Source organism: Lepisma saccharinum, chromosome 20 (genome assembly GCF_977018435.1).
Source record: "Lepisma saccharinum chromosome 20, izLepSacc3.1, whole genome shotgun sequence".
Taxonomy (NCBI): Eukaryota; Metazoa; Arthropoda; class Insecta; order Zygentoma; family Lepismatidae; genus Lepisma; species Lepisma saccharinum.
This window is the reverse complement of record NC_139248.1, coordinates 21,437,507-21,462,265: the sequence shown is the minus strand read 5'-3', so window position 1 is coordinate 21,462,265 and position 24,759 is coordinate 21,437,507. Positions and strand designations below refer to the sequence as shown.

The 24,759-nt window shown below is 39.2% G+C and overlaps 2 protein-coding genes across 2 annotated transcripts in view; one reads left to right on the top strand and one right to left on the bottom strand.

Annotated features, from left to right (window-relative positions):
• LOC146003546 (uncharacterized) overlaps positions 1-24,759 on the top strand; it is a 295,640-nt gene that overhangs the window by 106,436 nt on the left and 164,445 nt on the right. The gene's annotated exons all lie outside the window — the stretch shown is intronic.
• LOC146003376 (uncharacterized) overlaps positions 1-24,759 on the bottom strand; it is a 54,593-nt gene that overhangs the window by 19,902 nt on the left and 9,932 nt on the right. Inside the window, exons 2-4 of the mRNA XM_083141656.1 lie at positions 10,529-10,556; positions 7,643-7,790; positions 4,987-5,122 (exon numbers count right to left, since the gene is read on the bottom strand). Coding sequence (XP_082997782.1) covers positions 4,987-5,122; positions 7,643-7,790; positions 10,529-10,556 — 312 coding nt within the window. The remainder of the gene's footprint in view (positions 1-4,986; positions 5,123-7,642; positions 7,791-10,528; positions 10,557-24,759) is intronic.

The following is a 24,759-nucleotide window of genomic DNA, read 5'->3' as shown; positions in this document are numbered from 1 at the left end:
CAGAAAAGGCAACAAGTTATTTGTCAAATGGCTAGGATTTCCAGAACACAGCTGGATCGATGCAGACAAAGTGATAATATGAGCACCTGGGATGTTATAAAAAGGCTGCCAGAACCTGAACAGCAGATTAAGAGAAATGGCAAGTTGCTGCCTGAAAATATTAGATGTCTTATTGTTGGGCCATCGGCTTGTGGTAAAACTACACTAATGATTGATAATTTTTTATTGGCACCCAACTGGTTAGACTGGAAAAATAGGCACTTGTATGTCTTCTCTAAGAGCTTGGAACAATTAAAATATCAGCAGCTGATGAAGCTATATGATGGATTGGATATTGCCACTTTTGAATCAGATGTTAAGCCACTTCATGAATGTCTCGATAATTCTGTTGTTGTGTTTGATGACATTATACTGGATAATCAAAACAAGGTTAGAAATTTCTTTACACAGGGCCGACACAAAAACATTGATTGCTTCTACCTGGCACAGACTTCTCCTAAAATTCCGAAGCAGCTGATCCGAGACAACAGCAATTTTATATGTGTGTTTCATCAAGATCATACCAACCTCAAACACATACATGATGAATATGTAGGTGGGAACTTGAGCTACAATGATTTTTCCAAGTTTTGCAGTAGGTGCTGGAACCAGGACAGCTATGGGTTTGTCACAATTGATATGACAAGAAAACCCAATAGTGGCAAATACAGAAATAAAATCAACAATTTTCTAGACATTGAAACATATATAAATAACCATGAAAAGGCCAATCATTGATGATCTTAAATTAAGAGATTATCTTGTAAAAAGATTTAAGGGATGGAAATCAGAGAACCGAGGAATTTATGAACAACACAAACAAACAGAACAGCCTATTATTGATGCTATTAGTGAATTAGGTAAAAATATCAAAACTGTTACAGAGCAAAATCAAAATTTGATCACAGAGCTTGTACCTGTAGCTGCTAGGAACATATTAGATTATCCAATCACCCCACTTTCTAGTATTCACACACCTAGTCCTGTTGCTCCTCGAAGAATTGAAGCTACTCAGGATCCTATTGAATTGGGTCTTCTTGCTCAAAAATATTTAAGCACACCTAAAGACAACAAAGATGAGGTTTTTGGCTTATATGCTGACACAGAGCGCGATGGTAGCATCATACATAGAATTGGCAATTTCAGAGTAACATTTATGGGAGATGATATAATTGTATATTCAGAATCTCATCTTGGAGAAAAAGGTGCTTTTGTTAAATATCCCGGCACACCTGGATTGTGGGAACTGATGACTAGGAAGAGGCCTGGCAGCTATACAGATCAAGATTATGAGCATTACAAAGAAATATTAATAAAATCAGATGCTCTATACCAGAACAATGATCCCACACAAAAAAGAGTCAAGTCTAGCAGTGGAACAAAATACAACAACTTAATCAAGCCCATATGGTCACAGATCAAGACTGGCAGTGGAATCAAACAATACAACACCCTGCCTAAAGAATTTGTCTGGGTTGATGATGTCAGGAAACTTGTAGATAGGTTATTGTCTAATTTTATAGTGAATGACACTAAGGGGATTGGATATCTTATAAATATTATTAATACTCTACCACCTAAATTTTGGAATATTTCTGAGGGCCGGGGGTTGGTTAATGACATTATAAACAAGCTGCCATTTGAACTACACATTCCAGGCTATCAGTATTGTGGTCCAGGCACAAAATTGGACCATAGATTAAACAGAGGTGATCCTGGTGTTAATCCCCTAGATGCTGCTTGTAGAGACCATGACATAGCATACAACACACATTCTGATCTTGACAAGAGACATGTTGCAGACAAGAAATTAGAAGAGGCTGCATTTGGTAGATTTGTAAGCAAAGATGCTTCTTTGAGTGAGAGAATAGCAGCATTGGGGACCACCATAGCTATGAACACCAAACAAAAACTGGGGTGGGGGTTGTGAATATATATATATAATAAACCTAGAATGAAGGCCAAGGGTGTTATGTATCAAATACCTTATGCAGGTCTTAAATCTCTTAAAACTATTGATAGTCTTTTAACCAAAAAGCAGCGCAAGAAAAAAAGCTCTTGTCTTGCAAAGGGCCATGGTATGAAATTGTTGCTTAGTACCCACCAATTAAAAAAATTACAGCAATCTAGAAAAAAATCACATGTGGGGGGTTTCATATTTACTATCCCGGCCATCTTAGCAGCACTTGGGGCTGTTGGGAGCTTGGCTGGGGGATCAGCTGCCATAGCAAAAACAGTAATAGATGCCAAGAAATTTTCAAAAAGCCTTGTGGTATTTAAAACATCATGGGGGTATTCCATCTCACCAGCCAAAATTCAATATTGAAACTCAAATTACATGATGATATAGTGTATCCCAAAACAATAGCTCTCAGAGCATTTTATGGCATGTACTTGATCCCTAATATTACACACCACAACAACAAAATTGCAGTAGGGGATCAAAAAATTGTCATCACTCCAGGGCAGTATAATCTGTCCACTCTAAATGCTCAATTACCCAGAGGTATAGTATTAACTCAAAATTCTGCCACTCACAGAGTAGAGATTGTATCTGCTACAGAAACAGTGGATCTGGGTACTATAGGAGAGCTGTTAGGCTTTGAGAACAACACAAAACTTGAACCAGCCATCAAACACACTGCTATTAATATACCTAAATTCTTAGCCATAGAGACTCTGAATATTCACTGTAATGTGGCTGAGGGTATGATCACCAAATCAAATGGCATAGGCACTCACAAACAAACTGGCATCATTGCAACATTTAAACCTAATTCTGAATTTATGGAGCCAATTATCTACACTACATCCCCAACATTATATTTTCCTGTGTGCCATAATAGAACAGATAACATTGAATTGATGGTCACTAATGAAAAAGAAGAATTAGTTGATTTTGCTGGAGCCACAACAACTGCAATCATAGAGATTAATATTTAAATAAAAATACATACAAAAAAATGGAAAATATTGAGAGTTATGAGCTACAATCATTCCCCCCAAACAGGAGGACATTTGCAAATTTAAATCAACCCAACACAGAAATTGAGGTTGATCTTGATGTAGGGGATGGCTTTATACACCCCCACAGAGCAGATCTATACATCAAATTTGATGTTGTAAAGCTCGATGGAACAGATTATCCGGCAAATTCAAATATAAGATTGGTAGACAATTTTGTGCCGCATCTGTTCTCTGAAATTGAGATCAGAAAGCATGGTGTTGTTATAAACAGAGTGGATTATCCCGGCATTACCTCCACAGCTTTGGCCACACTAAAATTATCCAAAACCGAGACTTCTTACTACAAAATAGGTGGATTTGAGGCTGGTGATAAAATTATATCTAAGAGCCACACAGTGCTGTTCCCTATGCGCCTGTTGCCAGGATTCTTCTCGGATTACAAAGATATTGTGTGGAAGGGTGGTTTAAGAATCACATTTAGAAGAGCTGCCAATGATAATAATGCTTTGATGAGGTACAGCACATTAAACTCTACACGGGAAGCTCTGCCTAATACCCTACCTGATGAGGGCAAGTGCATTATTCAGACTATGGAGCTAAGAATCCCAGTTGTTGAATATGAGGCCAGTTATGCTCTTAAATACAAAGCAGATATAATAAAAAATCCACAGCTTCCTTTACAATTTTATACATATCAATGTGTACAGAAGCCTGCCGCTGGTACTTATTATGAGTTTGATGCTACAAATTCATTCTCCAGTATACAATATGACATGCCGGATTTTGTGGTGGTACTGTTTCAGACTGGAAGACACAACAATCAGGAAAAAAATTCAAGTAAATTTGATAGCTGCAACATCAAGAACATATATCTTAAAAATGGCAGAAATGAGGTATTTCCTAGAGAAAATTATAATTTAGACATGTCCAAGGATGATTTCCTTAAATTATATGAAGCATTTAGCGCATACAAAAGGGTCACCACTGGCAATACTGACATGTATTACACACCAGATGAATTCAAAGCACAGAGACCCATGTTTGTCATCAACACTTCAAAAAGGAAACAAGTTGTGGTTAATGACAGGACAAACATTAAAATTATCTGTGAATTCCACGATACACTCCCTGATGACACCATAGGGGAAAAATCATATGTTTATGATGTAAAAAATGAGAGAGTCACAGAGCAATTCTAGAAAATCTCTGCATATTACATTGTTTTAATATTAGATAAACAAATTGAACCTGGTATCCAATTGAACTTAAACCGGAAGTAAATATGTGAGGGTGTGTATGTGTGTGTGTGTGTGGGTGTGTGTTTTATGAGGATTTTGGCTTAGTTTCAAGTGTATCCAAAACAATATCAAGAGGGGCATATTTTTAACAAGCTTATGGACAAAAATCTGGCTGATGCAACTTTTGTAAGTGTGGGAAAATCAATCTGAGGGGGCTCATCATTTGTACACTGTAGTTTCGGGAAATTCCCGAGGGCATTTTTACAAAAATCTTGGATTAGACAGGGTGCTACACTTGAGCAAAAAGCTCATATGGGCATGTTGAGCTTGTTTTAAGTGTAGCCAAATCTGCTTGAGGGGGGCTCATCATTTGTTGAGTTTATAATATGTACTTTCATACTACTTGGGATCTGAACCACTATGCATCTCTACCTGGTATCGAACCCGGGACATCTTGATTTCATAAGTCCGTGATTACCACGACCTTACTACTATGCCAATTTACTTAATGAATGAGTGAATGTATATGCAAACATGATAATTAAGAATGTATGTGAATTTAATGTGTAGAAATAACGAAAGTGTCAATACTTATGCGGGCATTAACAGTCAAATGTAAAACTCTAAGTCCAATAAAGCTGTTGTTGATGATAAACAAGAAAAATTGTGGAATTGTGGGGCACTCTTGTGTCGTGTTCTGCAAAAGTGTCAGTCACTCAGAAATTCATTAAGAAAGTATTACCGTTTTCTCGAAGACATGCGTTATCTTGGTAAGTCCTCCATTGTGGAACCATTTTGTGTACGTGTACCCCGGCTTCACTTCGTTCACGAGCGGATCCTTCCATCTTAGATTAACCATTCTACACTTCACTTGGTGGCTGCAAGAGATTAAGCTACATGTGAGGAATTTTTTTTCCATTTAACGTCGCATTTTCTGCCTGTTGAGGTTAATCGCACGATGAAGATTAGAATTAGAAATTATTTTTTCATTGACAAATTTTCATAAATTTGCGTGCTACAACAAACAAATATTTTCAAGTAGGAGAAGACAACGCTCTCTACATTATACTGTATAATGGGGCATATATTTAAAAATTGGACTATCTTGCCTGGAATCTTCACCATTACTCAAGAATACACTCTATAAGGTCAACTGAAGAAACGACAGCCCAAGACCATCAATTTCCGCTACCATCCAATTACTGTCAAACGACCATGGCCAGAAACGTAGCCAGGAGGAGGCACAGGGGCCTGAAGCCCTCCAAAAACCTACAAATGTCTTGTTTAAATAGTGTTTAATGATAAATAATTTTACTTCCTGAGCAGGATTAAATATCTTGAATAATAAGCTGTAATATAGTGAGAAAATCATTTTCAGGGCTTCTACCCCGCACTTTTTCGCCTTTAGATGACGGTTGCTGATAAGGGATGGACACCCAGAAAGAAAAATCTGGTTACTGACCTGATAATGGTCGTTTGTCGAGTTTTAACTTCCACTACATTAATTAGTGATAATTAATATAATTTAATATAATGTAATTTTAATGATTCTGTTTTTGAAAATATATTAATGGCACATTCAACTGCAATATATACACTATTTATCTCTATTCCTGATAAAATATTAACAGTTAAATAAGAAAAACGGTTCCATCCAGTTTTTGTAAATTAACAAGCAGACCGTTAACTGTAAAATATTGTAAATCTTACGGTAAGTACTAACAGTCGTATTAATCTATGAGATTATATTTTTATTTAAATTCTCTACGGATGCTTCATGTTGACCAGGGCATTCACTTGTTTACTCCAGTTGTCTCAACCTCTGTGGTATGCGAATAATGCACAGTGTTGTGCTATGCAAACTTCCTGATGTATTCAGGATATAGGAAGTTCCATCAGGGTTATGGAGTCAGCTGTTTGCAATAGAGGTAGTAAAAATCACGATTCGGCATGGAGAAAGGGATCCATGGTCTGGGTGATAGAGGTGGGACAGACTGAGAAGGGACTGACTTCTGTTTTAGATTGAGGGAAAGTGAGATGAGTCCTGGTCAACGAGCAAGGAAGCCTAGAGAGGACATAGTTTTATTTTATTCGACGTTACTTTGTATCAATCATCACTCTTCAGATAGACAGGTAATTATCCTAAACCAGCCATGATTCAGGTTCGAAAGTTCATAAAACCCAATGAGTGATCATTGTCTTTTCTAGTTGTTAAGCTGATTAGTTTTAGTTGTGCCTTTCGCACTGCCAAGCATTTGACTTGTCATGACAATGACGAGTGCTCTCATCATTGAGGATGAATGATGAATAAGCTACATCACCCACATCAATGGTTAAGGTTCTTGGTTCCGATCCAACGAACGACAGAGTTCGTTACGCAGTGTACTACAACACTTTGTTTTCCTTACATTCATTTTGAATTATTCAGAAAATGATTGGTTTTATTTCGCTTACTATTCGTCATACCAAACCTTTATAAGGGAAAAAAAACTTGTATACGGAAACCAAGTGTTGTTAGGTAATACTCAGAATCTAATTATTGATAACAACTCGTTTGAACCAGTTTCCAAATTCAAGTACTTATAAATACTAAGAAACGAAAATGATATTAAAGAGGAAATAAAAAGTAGGCTTAATTCAAGAAATGCGTGTTACTTTACTCTTCACAAATTTTTATCTTCTCGTATAATATCTAAGAAACTAAAAGCTAAAAACAGTAATTTTGCAAAACTTGGTCCCTTACATTGAAAGAGGAACATATATTAAAAGTGTTTGAAAATAAAATTCTTAGAAAAATATTTGGACCTAAAAGGGATGAGGAGACAAGTAAGTGGAGAACGTTACAGAATTTAGAACTACATAATTTGTATTCATGTCCAGATATTATTTGAATAATTAAATCAAGAAGACTTAGATGCGCAGGCCATGTGGCACGAATGGGAGAGGAAAGAAGAGTTTACAGGATTCTTGTTGGGAAACCTGATGGTATGAGACCAGTAGGAAGGCCAGGGCGAAGATAGAGAGATAATGTTGAGATGGACCTAAAGGAAATCGGTAGGGATGGATCTTGCTCAGGATAGGGACAGATGGAAGGCCTGTGCTGCTGCAGCCATAAACCTTCGGGATTAAGCTGGCTATATAGTTAGTTAGTTATTCGTTATAAATATTTTCCAATAAATATCAATGGAGAAAATCAAACAACAACAGAATCTGTGGAAAAGGATAACTTGTACATGTTAATGCACTTTAAACTCATAAGACATTTAATACATTTCTGATACTTGCTTGTGTGCTCATTGTCGAACTTCTAAAATAGATAGCATAGCTTGGATTCTACTTCAGTAAAAACGAGTCGCTGAGATTCGCAAAAATACACAGAAAGAAAAACTGATACTTACTGCTGATATTTGGGCACGTTTTTTATCTCTGGCAATTCCCCATAAGCGTCGTATTTCAGAATCCTCACACCTTTTTGTCTTTCAAGTTTAACGATGTAATCCTCGACCTGTTTGTCGAAATCTGCACGGTGCGAGATAATCCCATGATCTGAAGTTCGAAAGAGATAGAAAAATTGTACATAAATAAATCGGAGTAACAAGCATTTAACAAATGGCCATTTAATGTTATGTAATGGTTAAGTCTAGTGGAAAGTCATTCTAGATAATCTTGTAACAATTGTATTCCTTTGTTATGTGCAAGAGCTCTAAAAGAAACGGACATTTCCTCTTTGCTATGAACGTTTCACGCATATCTCAGACAACAGTAGCGAGTGGTGCAAAAACTGGGTGTACAGGGCTAAATTTTGGGTCTGTTACGGAGCAGATCCATGGGCGCCAACAGGAATTTGGCCAGAAGGTGAGCAAACTCAGGGAAAGGCAGGTACGTTTCATTTATGAAACACTATGAACACATCATAAAAATATGAACCCATCACTTGCTTTACTCGTAGAAGGCGACACAACGCAGATATTGGAAACGCTTCGCCTCGGCTCCCTGCCATAGAGCCACTCGGAGAAATCCGCCCAACTTTTTTTGGCGGTTTATAGCTTCGCTAAATGAAGGAGTGTCGCAATGAAAAGGATGTCAAATGAAAGCTACATGTTTTGTTATTGTTATTTACTTATAAGTTTTATTACTGTAAGTTTCAAAGCAAGAGAACAATAGAAAAATAAACAGATGAACGTCAATTTGGGCAAATCACCCTGTGTTTAGGGTAAAATGCCCACCCATTAGGGGTAAAATGCCCAATACAAGAAACAATTGTTGTAATACTTGACATGACATATTTAAAGGAAAATAATACATAGCATTAACTGGAAGATTATTAACGTTTGTTTCGTAAACAAAACATCATTTGTACAGACAAGCATAGCGTTTCTAACAACGTTTATTTTGAATTTACCGTAGCCTCTTTTACTGTTTAGATTTGTGAGAAATTGAGTTGCACTTTGGACACATGGACCTGAATTTGGTTCATATTTCATGCATCCACATACTACAACGAATACACTGGATCCATTCACATTGTGGTCCTTTCTTATCATAGTAATGCCCATGGCCATATTGTACTTAATTTCTATGGGCATATCACCCCACAGCTACAAGCAGAAAAATTGAATCACTGGGTTGGCAACTCTGAGCATCATGCGGCAGTTTCACTCTGCAGATATGTTCCCCTGACTCTTGATCTTTACATCAAATATAATTCAGTTTCTTTCTCTCTTGGGAATACTATTGCACACTGTTAATACAGCAACGTCCAAAAAAATATTAGCTCAAAAATTGTCTTCTTACATCATGAACTTAACCCTGAATGCTTCAGATTCTTCTCACAAGCACCAAACCTGCTGCCTCGTCTCACCACGGAGGGCGCTTTCAAACAAGAGTCGCAGAGTTGCCATAACATTAACGTTGCGCGAGATACGAGGGGGCATATTCCCCCGAGTGACTCTATAAGTCATTCACTGTAGAATGAAAGTTTGGATTACTTCGCACACATTGAATCGGTGAACGCTTAACATACACAATCCTGAAAGTTGATCATGCGACATGCTTGATCTTAACCATGTCTTCACGTGTCGCATTGTGCTGAAATTCCTCTCAATAGAACACGTTGCAGCCGGTATAGTCACTGCAATCTTTGCGGCAGTACCTACAGAAGGATACATTGAAGCGGTATAGATCAAGTTTTTGAATGTTGACAATATGAGGGAATCTTTGTTTGCATTGATCCACTTAAAAAAAGCTTGTTTCCTCAGCCTTCAGCTTATCGAGTATATAGTTGATTGATTGATTGATTTGGTGTTTTAGTACACTTTATGCACAGTAAGGCTAAACTGGACTGGACCTACAGTATAAAGTGGGATCCGAACCACTATGTGCGTCCACCGGGTATCGAACCCGGAACCTCTTGATTACAAGGCGACGACGATACCACCTCGCCATCGGGAAAGCTCATATCGGGTATGTAGGAATACACAGTTGTCAATTATGTTACCAACTTGCTGCACTCAATGAATGACAATAGTCTGAGGTATTTTGGGATGAAAATTAATAGTTCCCGAAAATGTTGGTTCTCGGGTGAAAATCGTAGATCCAAGGCAGCAAGAAGTGAATCGAGCTATGGCACAAATATTTGCCGACGAAAGAACTCATCTACACTTTCCGATGAGCAATTTTCACATCAATGAACTCACAAATTTGTTGAACTCATACATCTCTGGAAATTTGCTGTTGGCATTTTCCGTGGCTTGCAGAATCAAAAACGAACATTCAGGTAAAAGCCAGGAAGGTTTACATGCCCCCTCCCTTGCCATTATGTGGCGGCGCCTGTGTGCACATCAAGCTGCTAACAGCCACTAAAACTAATTTCTCAGAGCTCTAAACCTGCCCTTCCCCCTAACCTAAGCACACTAAGCGGAATTATAGATTAGGAATTGTTAGAGCTTAACTCTTCCACCAAGAGCTTTATCAATGCATTCCCAAGACTCGCAATGTTATTCGTAATTTACGAATAGATGAAATTAAGAATTCACTGAAAACATTTATTACATTAACGAATGGAACACACACTTGGTTATCAGACTACTCTTCTCTATCTGAAATCGCCTCCAGATGATGACGTCATGACTGAGTACTGCGGCCTGAACTTCCAAGATGGTCTTGATTACAATCTGTCGTTAGTACAGATAATGTGTCAAATAATATAGTTAGAAATCAGTTGCTCCAACCCCCACAAAAGAAATAGAATCGTAATTGTACAAAGAAAATTATTATAAACTTACCTTCAAGTGCAGTTGTAGCGAGAATGACCTGGAAAGAAAAAAATAAATTAAAACTTGGGAATTTAAAGTCAGACACAATCTTGAGCAAAAAAATCTAGAATAATTTTCATAAGTTGGAAATGAAAAGTGCCTTTGTATATTACTGTAATTTATGTGTGTGCGCGCGCGTATGTGTGTGTGTGAGAGAGAGAGAGAGAGAGAGAGAGAGAGAGGGGGGGAGGGAGAGAGGGAGAGAGAGAGAGAGAGAGAGAGAGAGAGAGAGAGAGAGAGAGAGAGATTGTCGAAAATCTCCAAGCTAAATTTCCAGTGTTACATCATATCATATGCTTTCAGCACATTCTGTGCATTTCCAAGAAAAATCTAGATCCAACTATTCTTCTAAGTAGTTTAATTTGGAAAGTAATTCAAATCAGTTATCAATACTTAAGTTCTGATTATTTCATAACACTTGGGCTTCGGTCTGCAAATAGTTATTTAGTTAGCTCTATACTATCTTCCAAGCCTATCCTCTATGCTGCTTCTAAATGTATTCTCGTATTATTCTTAATTGCACTTAGGAATCGTTTCTCGGTAGTCCAATCACGTCTGCCTGCATATGAAGAAATTTAATTTTAGTCCACAGTGAAGTTACGAAATATCAGGTGGGTGGCAAGGGGTGACCATTTCGGAATTGCCTATTTGATTTGTTATTTAGCGTCGTCTTTCTCCCGATTTTGGCTAATCGCCACGATGAGGATGAGTGATGAAATTTGTAAAGCGAAACTCACAGGCCTGGATTCGAACCCAGCGTCGTAGCGTGCCATTTCGGAAGACATTAAAGTGTAAACCTCGTCTACATGTAGAACGTTGCATTCTTGCACGCTAAGAGGGGTCCCTGAGACAGACAATTTCTGCAGATTTTCAATCAACATTCTTCTCATAAGTGGATTACAAACAGGTGGTCAACATATGAATATATCTGTGTTTGTCTTCGTACAACAATTGGAGATGTTCTGTTTCTGATATATGCAGGGCTCAAAATGGACATTTCACGAATTGGAACGCTCTACTTTCGTACGAGATTAACGACGAGTGAAATGGCATGATGTAATCAATCCAACAGAAGCAAAATTACTTCTTATGTCCGAATGATAATTGTTTTGAACAGTGGCGTTGATTAGGGGGGGGGGGGCTTGACCCCCACTTTCCGTCACTTTTGCTCCCGCACTATCCTAAACCTTATCTACAAAGGGACATATACGGTCTTTGCCCCCCAGTTTTGGCACCTTGCCCCCCACCGGTTTTGGAACTCAATCGCCGACAGTGGTGTTGAAGCATGTAAATAATAATACCTTATCTTATTAAATTAATTTTATTAAGTTTGAAGATTTTATTGTATTTCGCGATAATGAAGAGAGAAAGGGAAGACGGAAGGACGCGCGCTGGGTTAAAATACCCAGATGCATCGTAGAATTTTTCAGCGAAAAATGCTGGCTCGACCAGGACCACGCAGGTAAAACAGCGATAGCGAAAAATCAGGCGACACCAAGCCGGCTCGGTAGCTCAGTGGTCGAGCAATGACACGGTATGCCAGAGGTCCTGGTCGAGTCTGCATTTTTCGCTGAAACATTCTACGAGTACATCTCCTGTGTGTGACTAAAGACCCAGATGCATATTTGTCTGGAATCGGAATTACAATTGTTTTAAAGCGTTTTATTAACAAAACCTTTATTGATTAATATAATTTTATTAATTTTGAGCATTTTTTTATTGTATCACACAATATATAAAAACTAGAAGAAGAAAAAAAAACATGTTGAAATACCAAACAAACGTATGAGCGCGTGTGTGGGTGACGTTTACTCCGGCAGTATTTCTACGGCTTTGAGAGCGGAACTAACGAAACCTAACAACTGATTTGGGGTCCCGACATTGAGAAGGGTTCACTGGTAAGGTACGGAGAAGGGTAGCCACAGGCACTTCTTGCAAATGTTAAAAAAAAATATTTTTAAATTGTGTGGGTAATTTTTACCAATACGTCCGTCCTTACAGGTAAATAAAGAATTGATGTATTTACATAGACGTAAAATACGCGTAATATAAGTACATTGGACACGAGTCTTATGGAATTTTCTTACACTTTTAAAATTTGAACAGGCGGAAATAGTGGATACTTAAAAAACAATTTGTTCTAGTGATATTTCCATATTGTTATTTTGCATTGTTGTTCTGAATGTCAACAAGACGTCTGCTCAGCTTAGTATCGGAAATACAAAAATCATCCGCAAGAACCATTTCATTTCATCAGAGAAGATGTAAAAGGCAAACGTGTGAAAGAACGAAGAATGACAGTAAAAAGATAACTCAAATTTGTGTAAAGACCTTGTGCAGCAGTGGCGTAGCGCAGTTGTCTGCCACCCCGGAAGTAAAATATTGCCCCCATAGGCGTAGCTAGAACTTTATATTTGGGTGTGCACAAAGAAAAAAAATGAGGTCTTGTACCTTTATAATAGCATATTTTGCAACACATCACTTGGCTCTTTAACTGCACTGATGTTTGTAAAGGAATATGAATTCACTAAATGACAGTGTTGAAAAATTCTGAATATATGTAGTAGAAAAAATAAAATTGCATAGAAATTACACACACAAAAAATGTTCATAAATGTTACAAACAAATACATCAAAATACACGTCATCTATAACAAGAGACGTTTGTCAAAAGGTGCAATGTTCTTAAACTCATCAATAACTTCATTTACATCAATAGACTAAGCTTTTTCCTGTTCCACAAATAGCAAGAGCAGGGCTTCCAATTTATCCTGCTTTTGAGTTGCTCTTAATTTAGTTTTAACTTGGGTAAGCTTGGAGAAAGCTCTCTCACACGTACAGCTTGTGACAGGTATAGAAGAAAAGCGCTGTAGTACAGAGTAGAATGCAGTAAATATCATCTTTCTCCAATGACATAAAAAGAATCGAAAATCTATAGACACCCGTTTCATCAGCGAAAATGCACACGTTTGTACCAAGTAATGACATTTTCATCTTCTTACAAACTGCCGCTTATTTTTTCTCTTATTGAAATATCTGTCTTTAATTCTCTTTGATAAAGTAGCCCATTAGGGTGTGCCTAGGCACACCCGGCACACCCCGTAGCAACGCCTATGATTGCCCCCCCCTCAGTGGAAAGAAATAAACATCGAGATGATGCCAGAGTGGGACAGACACACAATAGTTAGCACCCTCCCCCAAGTTGTAATATGAATTAACCCTTCCTTCCCATTTTTCGACATCGACTTAGGCTATATATCAGTTTAGTAGTTTGTCGAAACTAAATCAGGGTGGTCTGAATCTCTGATAATTAACTGGATGAAGAAATTAGAAATATTTTCTCTTACTTCAACGTGGTGTCACAGCCAGAATTCTTTTTTAAGGAGGATGGAGGCTTCACACAGCCAACCATTTTGTTCATGATCCTTTGTATGTTTTGTTCGAAGCGTTTTTTATTTAATGGAGGTTACATATAATACACATATATTTAAAAAATACTGTTTGGGTAAATTGTTTAAAGGATAGTAAACACTCCTTTTTTGGACTTAGAGGAGGACCTTCAGCCCAAAAAATCCTCTGGCTATGCCAGGCCAAGATTCAACGTAAGAGCCTTCACATTACGCTTCTAATACTAATACTGAGTTATATATATACTCAAGCAAACTTATCATTTCAGTTACGGGGGTTGGACTGGACCTCTACATTGTCAATGGTGACCTAACACCTTCGGGTCAATTGCAATCTGCTGCTAAGAAATAGAGGCGGACTCAAGTCTTGAGAGATAGAAAATTAAGCAGCGACTGGACTTTATTCACTGAAAATTCACTCAAGACTTTTGTACTTGATACAGAGTCTGAAGAAGACCTTGCTAGAAGGTTGAAACGTTACGTTAGTTTATGTTTTTTAATAAAATAAATTACTGCCTTGGTCAGCATATTTAGTTTTTCATAATCATGGAAACAAGGCTTAATGGAGTTATAACTGAAAATTTGTCACTCAATGAAATGCCTATTGGAGGGATTGGAGCACCTGGAGCACTGTATACTTTGTATACCCTGCGTGGCGGAATTGGGGCTACTAGACCTAAGGGAAAAGGTTAAATTGCCCCTGGGCTCAACATCCTGACTTTTTGGGCCCCTTTGAAGTAAAACGTAATAGGTGTGGACAATGTGGGAAATTTATCTCAGATCTAATTTCAATCTCATACTGAGGCTTGGGGGCCCCCTTGAAAATATTTGCTTGAAAGTTACATTTTAAATATCACGTAATATTACTGGTAATAAAAAATATCATAAATTATCAAGTTTGCTTGTTTAGGTATTGTGTAACAATAAGGCATCGACCGGTTGAGAAACTGAATCTTTCTACTCGATTCACAACTGTACTACACACACTACACAACTATTACGAAAACCATGTAGGCAGAGGCGCAACCACGATTTTTTGTCTGGGGGGGGGCAAGTACCAGGATAAACGTACCAATAATAATAATAATGTTAATAAAAATAATGTTAATACTAGTAATGTTATTATAACATTATTATTATTATTATTATTGGTTTGCTTTATTTTACTTCGCTTCTTGTGCCACTTTTGGCTAATGAAGATGGGAATGAGTGATGGCATGATGAAAATGATGAATGGATCCATGCCCCGGCCGAGATTCGAACCCAGGACCAACATTATTAGTACTATTAGTAATGATAGTATCAAATACGTTATTATCTTCGTAAATTACGCAAAAGGGGGTAGAAGTTGGTGCTAAAGCATTTGTATTCGAACAAACGATTTTAATTATTTTTTTTAACACGTTCAATGTCACATTAATAACGGAAAACAAACTATTTTTGAAAGACAGAAAAATAAAGTAGGCTTAAAAAACACAAATCAATCAATAAATTTTACATCTTTTTTTCATTTAGATCATTCGGCACCAAAGGCCGTCTCCGGCCGTCCCCTAGCTACGGTTCTGAACTTGATAAGACTAAGAAAAGTAGGCATTTCGAGCGAACCGAACAAGAAAATTTTCTGAAAAGTATTTTTATTTGCATCAAATTTGAAGTTCTGGGAGGTAATTGCTCCCTGCAGGTACACTTGGAGGAGGAGGAGACCCATAATGTCAAGTTGCCCGGGCCCCTCTGCTTATTATCGCAGACGTCGTCATATGATATGTTACTGGGAACCAACTTTCTGTTTCGTAAATCCATTTTTTAAAATAAGCGACAGTAACTGCTGAATTTCTGGGATTATATAAAATTTCAGGATGACAGAGAGAGAACATAGCGGGCCCCTACAGCCCCCACCATTGCGGTGATTGCGGGGACGACTGCTACGCCACTGTGCAGGAAATTGTCAGAAAAAGCGAATCCACAACACAAGACAATAATATTAACAAATAATAAAGTAAAAACGAGAACAATAAGGTACAAAAAAGATGAAGGAAAATGCAGTGAACTATCTAAAAAAAATTAACGAACCGAAACGTTGTTCCGGTCCACTCCGGTCCATTCAGAGACCTGGATATTTGATATTTAGGTAATACTGTGTGTGCTTGTTTCATTACCAACAGAATCCCATTATTGCATTGAAGCAATAATATTGGAACTATACAATTACAACACTACCATAACTTAGGTGGTCACATCTACGTCCAACAACATTGTAGATCATATCTTTTTTTCAAATTTTTGACCTGCAGGGGCATATATTCTAGGCTAGCTACGCTATCTACGAAGCCTGAAGCCTAGAGAGTATAATACAGTAGAAAAATCGATTAGAAATTGTGAATAAAATTACTCATTTCAATAGGAAGAAGATCGCGATTCTGGAGTTGGCAACCTCATTTCTTAGGAGTTTGCAACCTGATTGGCGTTGAGGGCTCCGAGAACGAGCGAAATGGGCGTGTCTAACCACTTAAACATGGCCTAGTCTTCTTTTCCTACATAGTCTAGAACCAGGTACCGTAGTGAGACAGTCCAGACCTTGAAGTCACCATACCTGCCCCCCCCAAAAAAAATCCTGTGTACGGACCTGTGCACAGCTATGCAGCCATAGGCGCCGACTTGTCAAAATTATTGGGGGTGCTCTGATCACTGAAATAAATGAATAAATGGCTCACTCCCTCCCTTTTTTAAAAATAAAAAATACGTCTTCGTATAGCAGTTTTTAAGCAGCTGGTATTATATTCCTCATGCAAATGAAATGTAACATGAAAAATGTGTGTCTGAGTAGTATAAATTTGTGCATCTGACGACAACTTTGATTTCTTGACCAAACGACCACAAAAAGTTGAAAAACTCACTTTCTCTTCCTGTTTCGCGCCTTATTTAGTGCGCTGACGATATTTCACGGGCGCAAAAAGGCAGTGATGAGTGAAAGATGAGCTCTCATCCCCTCATCCTTCTCATTTTTCTCATTCTCTTTTTATTCTCTCATCTTCCTCTCATCCTCCTCTCATCCTCCCATCTTTCTCTTATCCTTTTATTTTTTTATTTTCTTATTTTCTTATTTTTTGAAAGATGAGTGCATCTTATCGTAATTTTCCAAGTCTGGGACCAAATGTTTATATATCATGACCTAATTAAACCTCTTTTCTCATTCTCTCATTCTCTCATTCTCTTATTTTTTGAAGGATGAGTGCACTTTATCGTAATTTTCCAAGTTTGGGACCAAATGTTTATATATCGTGATCTTCGTAAACCTCTCTTCTCATCCTCTTATTCTCTTATTCTCTCATTCTCTCATTCTCTCATTCTCTCTACCTTTAGAATATTGTCGTCAACATTAGAGATGAAGTTGGAGTGCTAGAATCAACGGGACCAAATGTTTATATATCGTGATCTTCGTAAACCTCTCTCTTGGGGGAACGATGTGGCATATACACACGCGCGCGCTCTCATCCTCTCATCTTCTCATCTTCTCATCTTCTCATCTTCTTATTTTTTGAAAGATGAGTGCACCTTATCGTAATTTTCCAAGTCCGGGACCCAAATGTTTATATATATCGTGACCTTCGTAAACCTCTCTCTCGGGGGAAGAATGTGGCATATACACACGCACGCACGCACGCGCGCGCATATGTATTGTAACACAAACAAACAAACAAAATAATAATTGTTGTTTTTAGGATGCCTGGCCCCTATAACCTCGCCAGGGGTGCGTGGTAACGGCGAAATCATCACGAGTTTAGATTTGTACTGCGAATGTTGTCAAAAATTTAATCAATGTTGTTTATTCTCGATGCTAGAATCTTACATAGATTATTCTCTAAAACGAAAATCGATAATCCTATGCCAAGCCCCCAAACTATTCAGGCAATTTCTAATGTTCGCGTGGATAGCGACGCTCGGTAGAATTTTTCCTGTCCCTGTGGAGAAATTGTGTTTCATCGCTCAATGTAACATTTTCATCACCGACCAAACTATCCACAGCAACCCCTCCCCGAACCCATTCACCTTACATCCTCTTTCGCCCGAAGAGATTCTATTTTTTTTTTTTCAGCTTTCCCACGGTTCTGAATAAAGAATCTATTACATCCCCGATAACAATAGAATCAGAAGCGGATGCGGCGGAGGCAAACACAGCAGCATCTTCCGCTTTTTGAGTTTTGTGCTGGGAATCGTTTGTTTCACACACCACACCCTGACGGGGCGTGGAATAGAGGCCGAGGGGAAATAATCGACAATACATGCATGGGTGGAACTATCAACGTCCCGTTTATTGTTATTTGTCCCCTACAGGATATTGTGCACATCACAAAAATCTTTTGTTGAAAAAAATATGGCATGAATGAATTAGTTAACAAGGGTTTTATTTGCTAGGATATTGACCATAGCCCTCATTGTGTTTTCACCAAAGAGAGTCGCGTGGAGTAGGGAGGAGAGAAGGAGAAAAAAAAGAGGAGTTCCTATATAACGTACTAGTTTCTTCTTTTGTACATCATTATCATAGTGAACGTCAATCGTGGCAGTTCAGTATTTTTTAATTTGTTTATCTGGCAGTATACATATATATCATCGTGGAAGTTTTTAGTGAGCTACAAGTTTTTATTTTGAAGTTTTTCTATCTCTCTTGAAGGGTGAACGTCAATCGTGACAGTTCAGTATTCTTAATTGTTTGTCTGGCAGTATACATATATATCATCGTGGAAGTTTTAGTGAGCTACAAGTTTTTATTTTGAAGTCTCTCTCCACCTCTCTTGAAAGGTAAGTTTTTATTTTCATGATATATTAATATTTTTGTTTTGCGTCTGACACACACATATTCAGAGGAGCCATAAAAAATTGACACACACTTACATGTCCCATATTTTTAACCTCCTACAACAGTGCACACACACATACATACATACATACTGTTCGCCTCTAATATATATGTGGAAGGAAAAAATGTCGAGCATTTTTTCAATTTTTTTTTTCTTCTGTTTCAGTGCGCTTTCCACTACCACTACCACAACCCCCCCCCAAAAAATGTCTCTGTATATATATAAATAACAGAGAGAAAAAATGGAACCGCAACCAGGTCCCTCCGGTTTTTGCGGGAAAGTGCCATGTCGCAACTGTGGAAAGTTGATTTCTAAACCTAATATTGCTAGGCATTTGAAAAAATGTCGTCTACCGAAACATGATGACGCCCCCCCGGCAAAGAAACCTCGCATTGATGAGCATGAAGGCGGTGCTTTGAATAAAAGTGCACGCATCATAACATATAAATCTGGAAGCGATGAAAAGTGTGACTCGAGCATCTTCCTCAACAATGTGAAATCCCTGGTAGTCGATAAATTACGTGATTGCCTCGTCAATGTTGCAATTAAAATTCATCTCGTCTTGACCCTGCTGTATGAGAAAGTTGTCTCGTCCGAGTCAAGTACTTTTAGCTTTTACGTAGGGTGTGAAGCCTTACACGATGACAATAACGAGGATCTTGACGAGATAGTGACACGGCTATTTGATCACCTGACACAAAAACAAGAAGAGTTTGAAGGTAGAGGAAGTGGATGGAGTCTTTGCGGTCGCAGCCACATGTTAGAACTTCGAGTCTGCAATTTCAAACCATTACGCAGCGCTCAAAAAAAACAAAAAACAAAAAAAAAAGCAAAATGCAGTGTTGAACATACAAAGTAATGATCAGAAGAGTTTCCTATGGTCTGTCATCGCCGCATTACACCCAGCTAATAATGTTCACCCCGAACGCCTGTCCAATTACAGAGGATACGAGGGAAGATACGAGAATATGATGAGAGGAATTTCCTATCCTGTGCCCCTGAATAAGATCAATCAATTTTTAAAAAACTATAGAGAGGAAAAAAAAGAATATATCGATATTTCTGTTTTTGGGGTTGACGATTCCGGCAATATTCGTGTCTTAAGACCTGCTAGAAGCCAGAATAATGTAATTCGACTCTTGCTTGTAGATGGCCGTTACAGTTTGATACGGAATTTCTCAGGATTAGTAGGAAGACAGATCAGCAAGAATCACGATAAGATCGAAATTTGCGATCGGTGTTTGAGAATTTTTCGCGGGGGTAAGAAGATGGGAGAACAGCACAAGTGTTTTGGCTCTGTGAATGCAGAACCCGAAGATGTCATGCCGGAACCCGGAACCAAGATGAAATTTCAGAAACACCAGGCTCTTCTCCACCATCCCGTTGTCCTTTATGCTGACTTTGAAAGCTTCCAAGTTCCCATGACGTCTTGTAACCCTGATCCCTCTACCTCAAGCACGACCCAAATTTTTCACCACGAGCCTTGCAGTTTCTCCATCTACGGAGAAAAATTGAATGATGTCATCTTGTATTGCGGACCCGATGCGGCAAAACATTTTGTTGAGAAGATAGCGGAATGCGCGAGAGAACTTGCACCCGGCCTGAAAGGCTCTTACGTTTCTCCACCTGCTCTCACAACAGAACAACAACAGAGACATGACGCGGCGACAAGATGCGAGGAGTGTAACCAGGCTTTCACCCCCGAAAATTACAAGGTCGTCCACCATAACCACCAGAATGGATTATTTCTAAGCACCATCTGTAATTCGTGCAATCTTAAAATTAAGGAGTCGCATTTTGTTGCCGTGTTTCTGCACTACACGGAGAAGTACGACACACATCTCTTCGTCAAAGAGCTCCACAACATAACTTCTCGAATCAGCATCATTCCGAGAACGAGCGAGAAGTATATTACAGTGAGAGTGTGGATCCCTCTCAAAGAAGGAGGAAGCGTGGAAGTGCGAATCCTGGACTCGTACAATTTCCTGTCCTCCAGCCTCGCAAGCCTTGCAGCTCAACTTGGCGACGAAGATCTTGTGGCCACCAAACAAAAATGTTTTTCGGGGAGAGATGAGAATTTGAATCTGTTGCGCCGCAAGGGCGTCTACCCCTACGAGTACGTCAACGATTTCGAGAAATTTGACGAGACGGAACTTCCACCCCGGGAGGTATTTTATTCTTGTCTCACAGAGGACGTCTGTTCCGAAGAGGACTACGAACACGCTCGTAGTGTATGGACGGCATTCAATTGCCAAACTTTTCGCGATTATCACGATCTCTATCTCAAATTGGACGTGACTCTCCTCATGGACATTTTCGAATCGTTTCGTAAGAGATGCATCGCGATATACAAGTTGGATCCTGCGTATTTCTTCACCACGCCGGGATTGACTTGGGAATCGATGATGAAATACACCAACGTGGAACTGGGACTTATTGCAGAGAAGGAACAGTATGCTTTCATGGAGAGTGCGATACGCGGTGGCATCGTCCAATGTCCCCGACGCCATGCTCAGGCAAACAATCCTCATACGCCTGGTTACGATGCATCGAAGCCTAACACCTACATCGTCTACTGGGATGTCAACAACCTGTACGGCCACTCCATGTCCCAGTGTCTTCCCATCAGCGACTACGCGTGGATGACCGAAGAGGAACTCTCCTGCGAAGATTTTCTCAACTGGAGGGAAGATAATGAATGGGGTTGTTTCTTGGAAGTGGATCTCGATTATCCCGAAACGCTTCACGAGAAACATCACGGATTGGCCCTGGCCCCCACCAAGGAGAAGCCACCTGGAGGATCGGAGCCAAAACTCATACTAAGCATGGAGAACAAGCGGAATTATGTTCTGCACTACCGACTCCTCCAATTTTACATAAGTCACGGCTTGCAGTTGAAGAAAGTTCATAGAGGATTGAAGTTCCGACAGAGCAAGTTGCTCGAACCCTACATAGCCGAGAACACGCGCCGCAGAGCGCAATCGACATCGCCTGCAGACAAGGATCTGTACAAACTGTTCAATAACGCCATCTACGGCAAGACGATGGAGAACGTGCGTAATTACATCGACGCAACGTTGGTCACGGACGAAAAGAAATTTGAGAAGATCGTCGCGTCACCCTACTTCAAAAACTTCACTATTTTCGACGAGAATCTAGTATTCGTTGAGAGGAACAAGAAGCAAGTGATGCTCAACAAGCCGATTGCCATAGGTGCCACCGTCCTTGAACTATCAAAATTGCACATGTACCAATCGTACTACGATCAGTTTCAACCTTTTTATGGAGATAACATCCAAATATGTTACATTGATACGGATAGCTTCATTTTTCTAATCCAAACACCAAGCCTCGAACATGATCTGACTAAGATGAATCATCTGTTTGATTTTAGCAACTTACCATCAGGCCATCACTTGCATTCGACAGAAAACAAAATGACGATTGGAAAGTTCAAAGATGAAGCGGCTGGTAATTACAGCAGGGAATTTGCGGGGCTTCGTGCCAAAATGTACTGTGTAAAGATTACAGAAGAAAAAGAGATCAAGAAGGCGAAGGGGGTGGGAAAAATAAGTGCCAGCAAATTTAGCATGCAAGACTACAAAGAATGCCTTTTTCATGGTAAAAGGCAACTCAGCACCGATCATCGCATTGCAAGTAAATTGCATGATTTGTACACGACGCGCGTAACCAAAGTAGCATTGGATGCAACGGACAACAAGTTACGTGTTCTCGATTGTCAAATCCACACGCTAGAGTGGGGGCACTACAATAAAAGCGATAAATGTGACGTGTGTTAACCGTAACCTCATAGCCATGAAGTCCGCTGTGTCTTTGCTATTCTTCTTCAAAAACAGACGGAGGAAAAGAATGAAAGGGGGAGCCCTCGGGCGATGAAAAATAAGAGTTGAATTTAATGAGCCTCGGTTTGGAGCGGGCTTAACAACATAATAACAGGTTGCAACTTTTCATCGCCCGAGGGCTCCCTCTTTTATTCTTTTCCTCCGTCTGTTTTTGAAGAATAGCAAAAAAGCACAATGTGTTAAATAACTAACAAGGACAATGAATCTCTTTGGTTTTCGCAAACAAAGCAACATGGACACTGCATCACCAAATTCCAATAACCTCTTACCTTCCGTGTTATCTAAACTCAATGGTCTACTAATTGTACATCTTAATAGTATATGGACGGAAATAAATAACGATGTGGGCAAGATGTTTTATGTTTTTAATAACAATTTACATTTCTATGAAATTCCGATCGACGGGAAACTTCAAATCACCGTGAATCCGGAGAACACAGGCGAAATCAAAATTTCTACCGGCAAGAACATTTTTCGAATGAAGCACGACAAGATACTTTCTAACATGTCGTACGATGTGTCTGCAGGAGATTATCTTTACGTGGAACTCCTCGGAGACTACGACAAACTTATTCCTCTCTTCGTAGAATTACGAATCGTCTATCCTATTATAAATAACCGTTAACCAAAAATGCCTAACGATATTTTCGGCAACACCAAGCGTGTAGACCATGCAGAAGAGATTCTCATGTTGGACGTTCGTGTTAAGAAGTTGAGGACTGATTTGATTGCTTTGCAGGAGACCTTAAACAAAAGTTTAGAGTCTGAGATCGCTACGCTCCAAACGCAATGTCTCGATCCCATTCTGAAAATCGATTCCGAACTGAAAACACTGATAAAAAATTATGTCGACGTACCTTCTTACGACAACATTCAAAATATACAGTTGAGCATGGATTCGCTTCAAAATGATTTGGCCAAATTACAGCAATTTCAATCGAAAAATGAAGATTTGGAAAAATTGAAACTCGAAATCGAAGAGCGAACTTCCGCAATAGAAAAGAATTTCTCTGAACTTCAAACCGTCGTGAATGATATTGATATAGAACGCTTGCAGGTCGTTGTTTCTAAATTACAAGAAGAATTCACCGGCACGTTGGAAGAAATCAAATCCAAGTTGCAGACTTTGGAAGATACAATGACGAACCTACCATCGTCGGACGAACTGCAGGTCATCGGTAAAAGCGTCGCGAACATAAAAATTCAACTGGAGGCTTATCAAGATTTCGAACACATTCAAACCACCATCGCTACGCTTCAGGCGTCTCTGGAGTTGATCAACGAAGAAATTAAAAATATTCACGCTGAAGCAAGTGTGTTGACGAGTATTCAGGACACGTTAAGCACAGTTCAGCAGAAGATCCAATATTTGGAAAATTTGAACGTCGAATCCAATCTTACTCATTTTCATCACGTACTGGACAACATACAGGGTGACTTGGAATCGTTACGAACGAGCGTGCCTTCGAGCGAAGATTTGGAAAAATTGAAAACGGCGGTGACGGCACTATCCGATTCGAGCGACATCAAAAGTTCGTTGAGCGATCTCGAGAGTAAAGTGGCCAATCTCCCTACCTCCAAAGAATTACACGCTTTGAAAAGGAACATATCACGTATGCTGAAACGATTGGAAACGGAAACGGCGAACGTGGAACAGATTCGAGACGAACTTGCTTCGCTGGTGTCGACGCTGCCCACTTCGCAGAGCGTCGCCGACCTTCACACGCAGTTTACAGAGATGCGAATCATCGTGAACGATCTTACCGAGAAGAGCTCGAAATTGAATCAAATCGAGAACCTTCAGAACATTGTGGTCAATATCAGAGATCAAGTTGGAGTGCTGGAATCCACGCAGGAATCGACACTGGCTTCTTTCGGTGCCAAGTTGCAAGAACTCAACGAAAGCTACAAGCAGTTGAACGTGGAAGTGAAAATCAAACCGTCATTTTCTACCGTAACGGATACCATAGTCGAGCATTTGGTGCCCGTACAAAACACACTGGGTCAGCTTCACAGCAACCTCGTTAGCATCGATACTAAATTCGCTAAACTGCATTCTCTGCAAGCCATCGAAA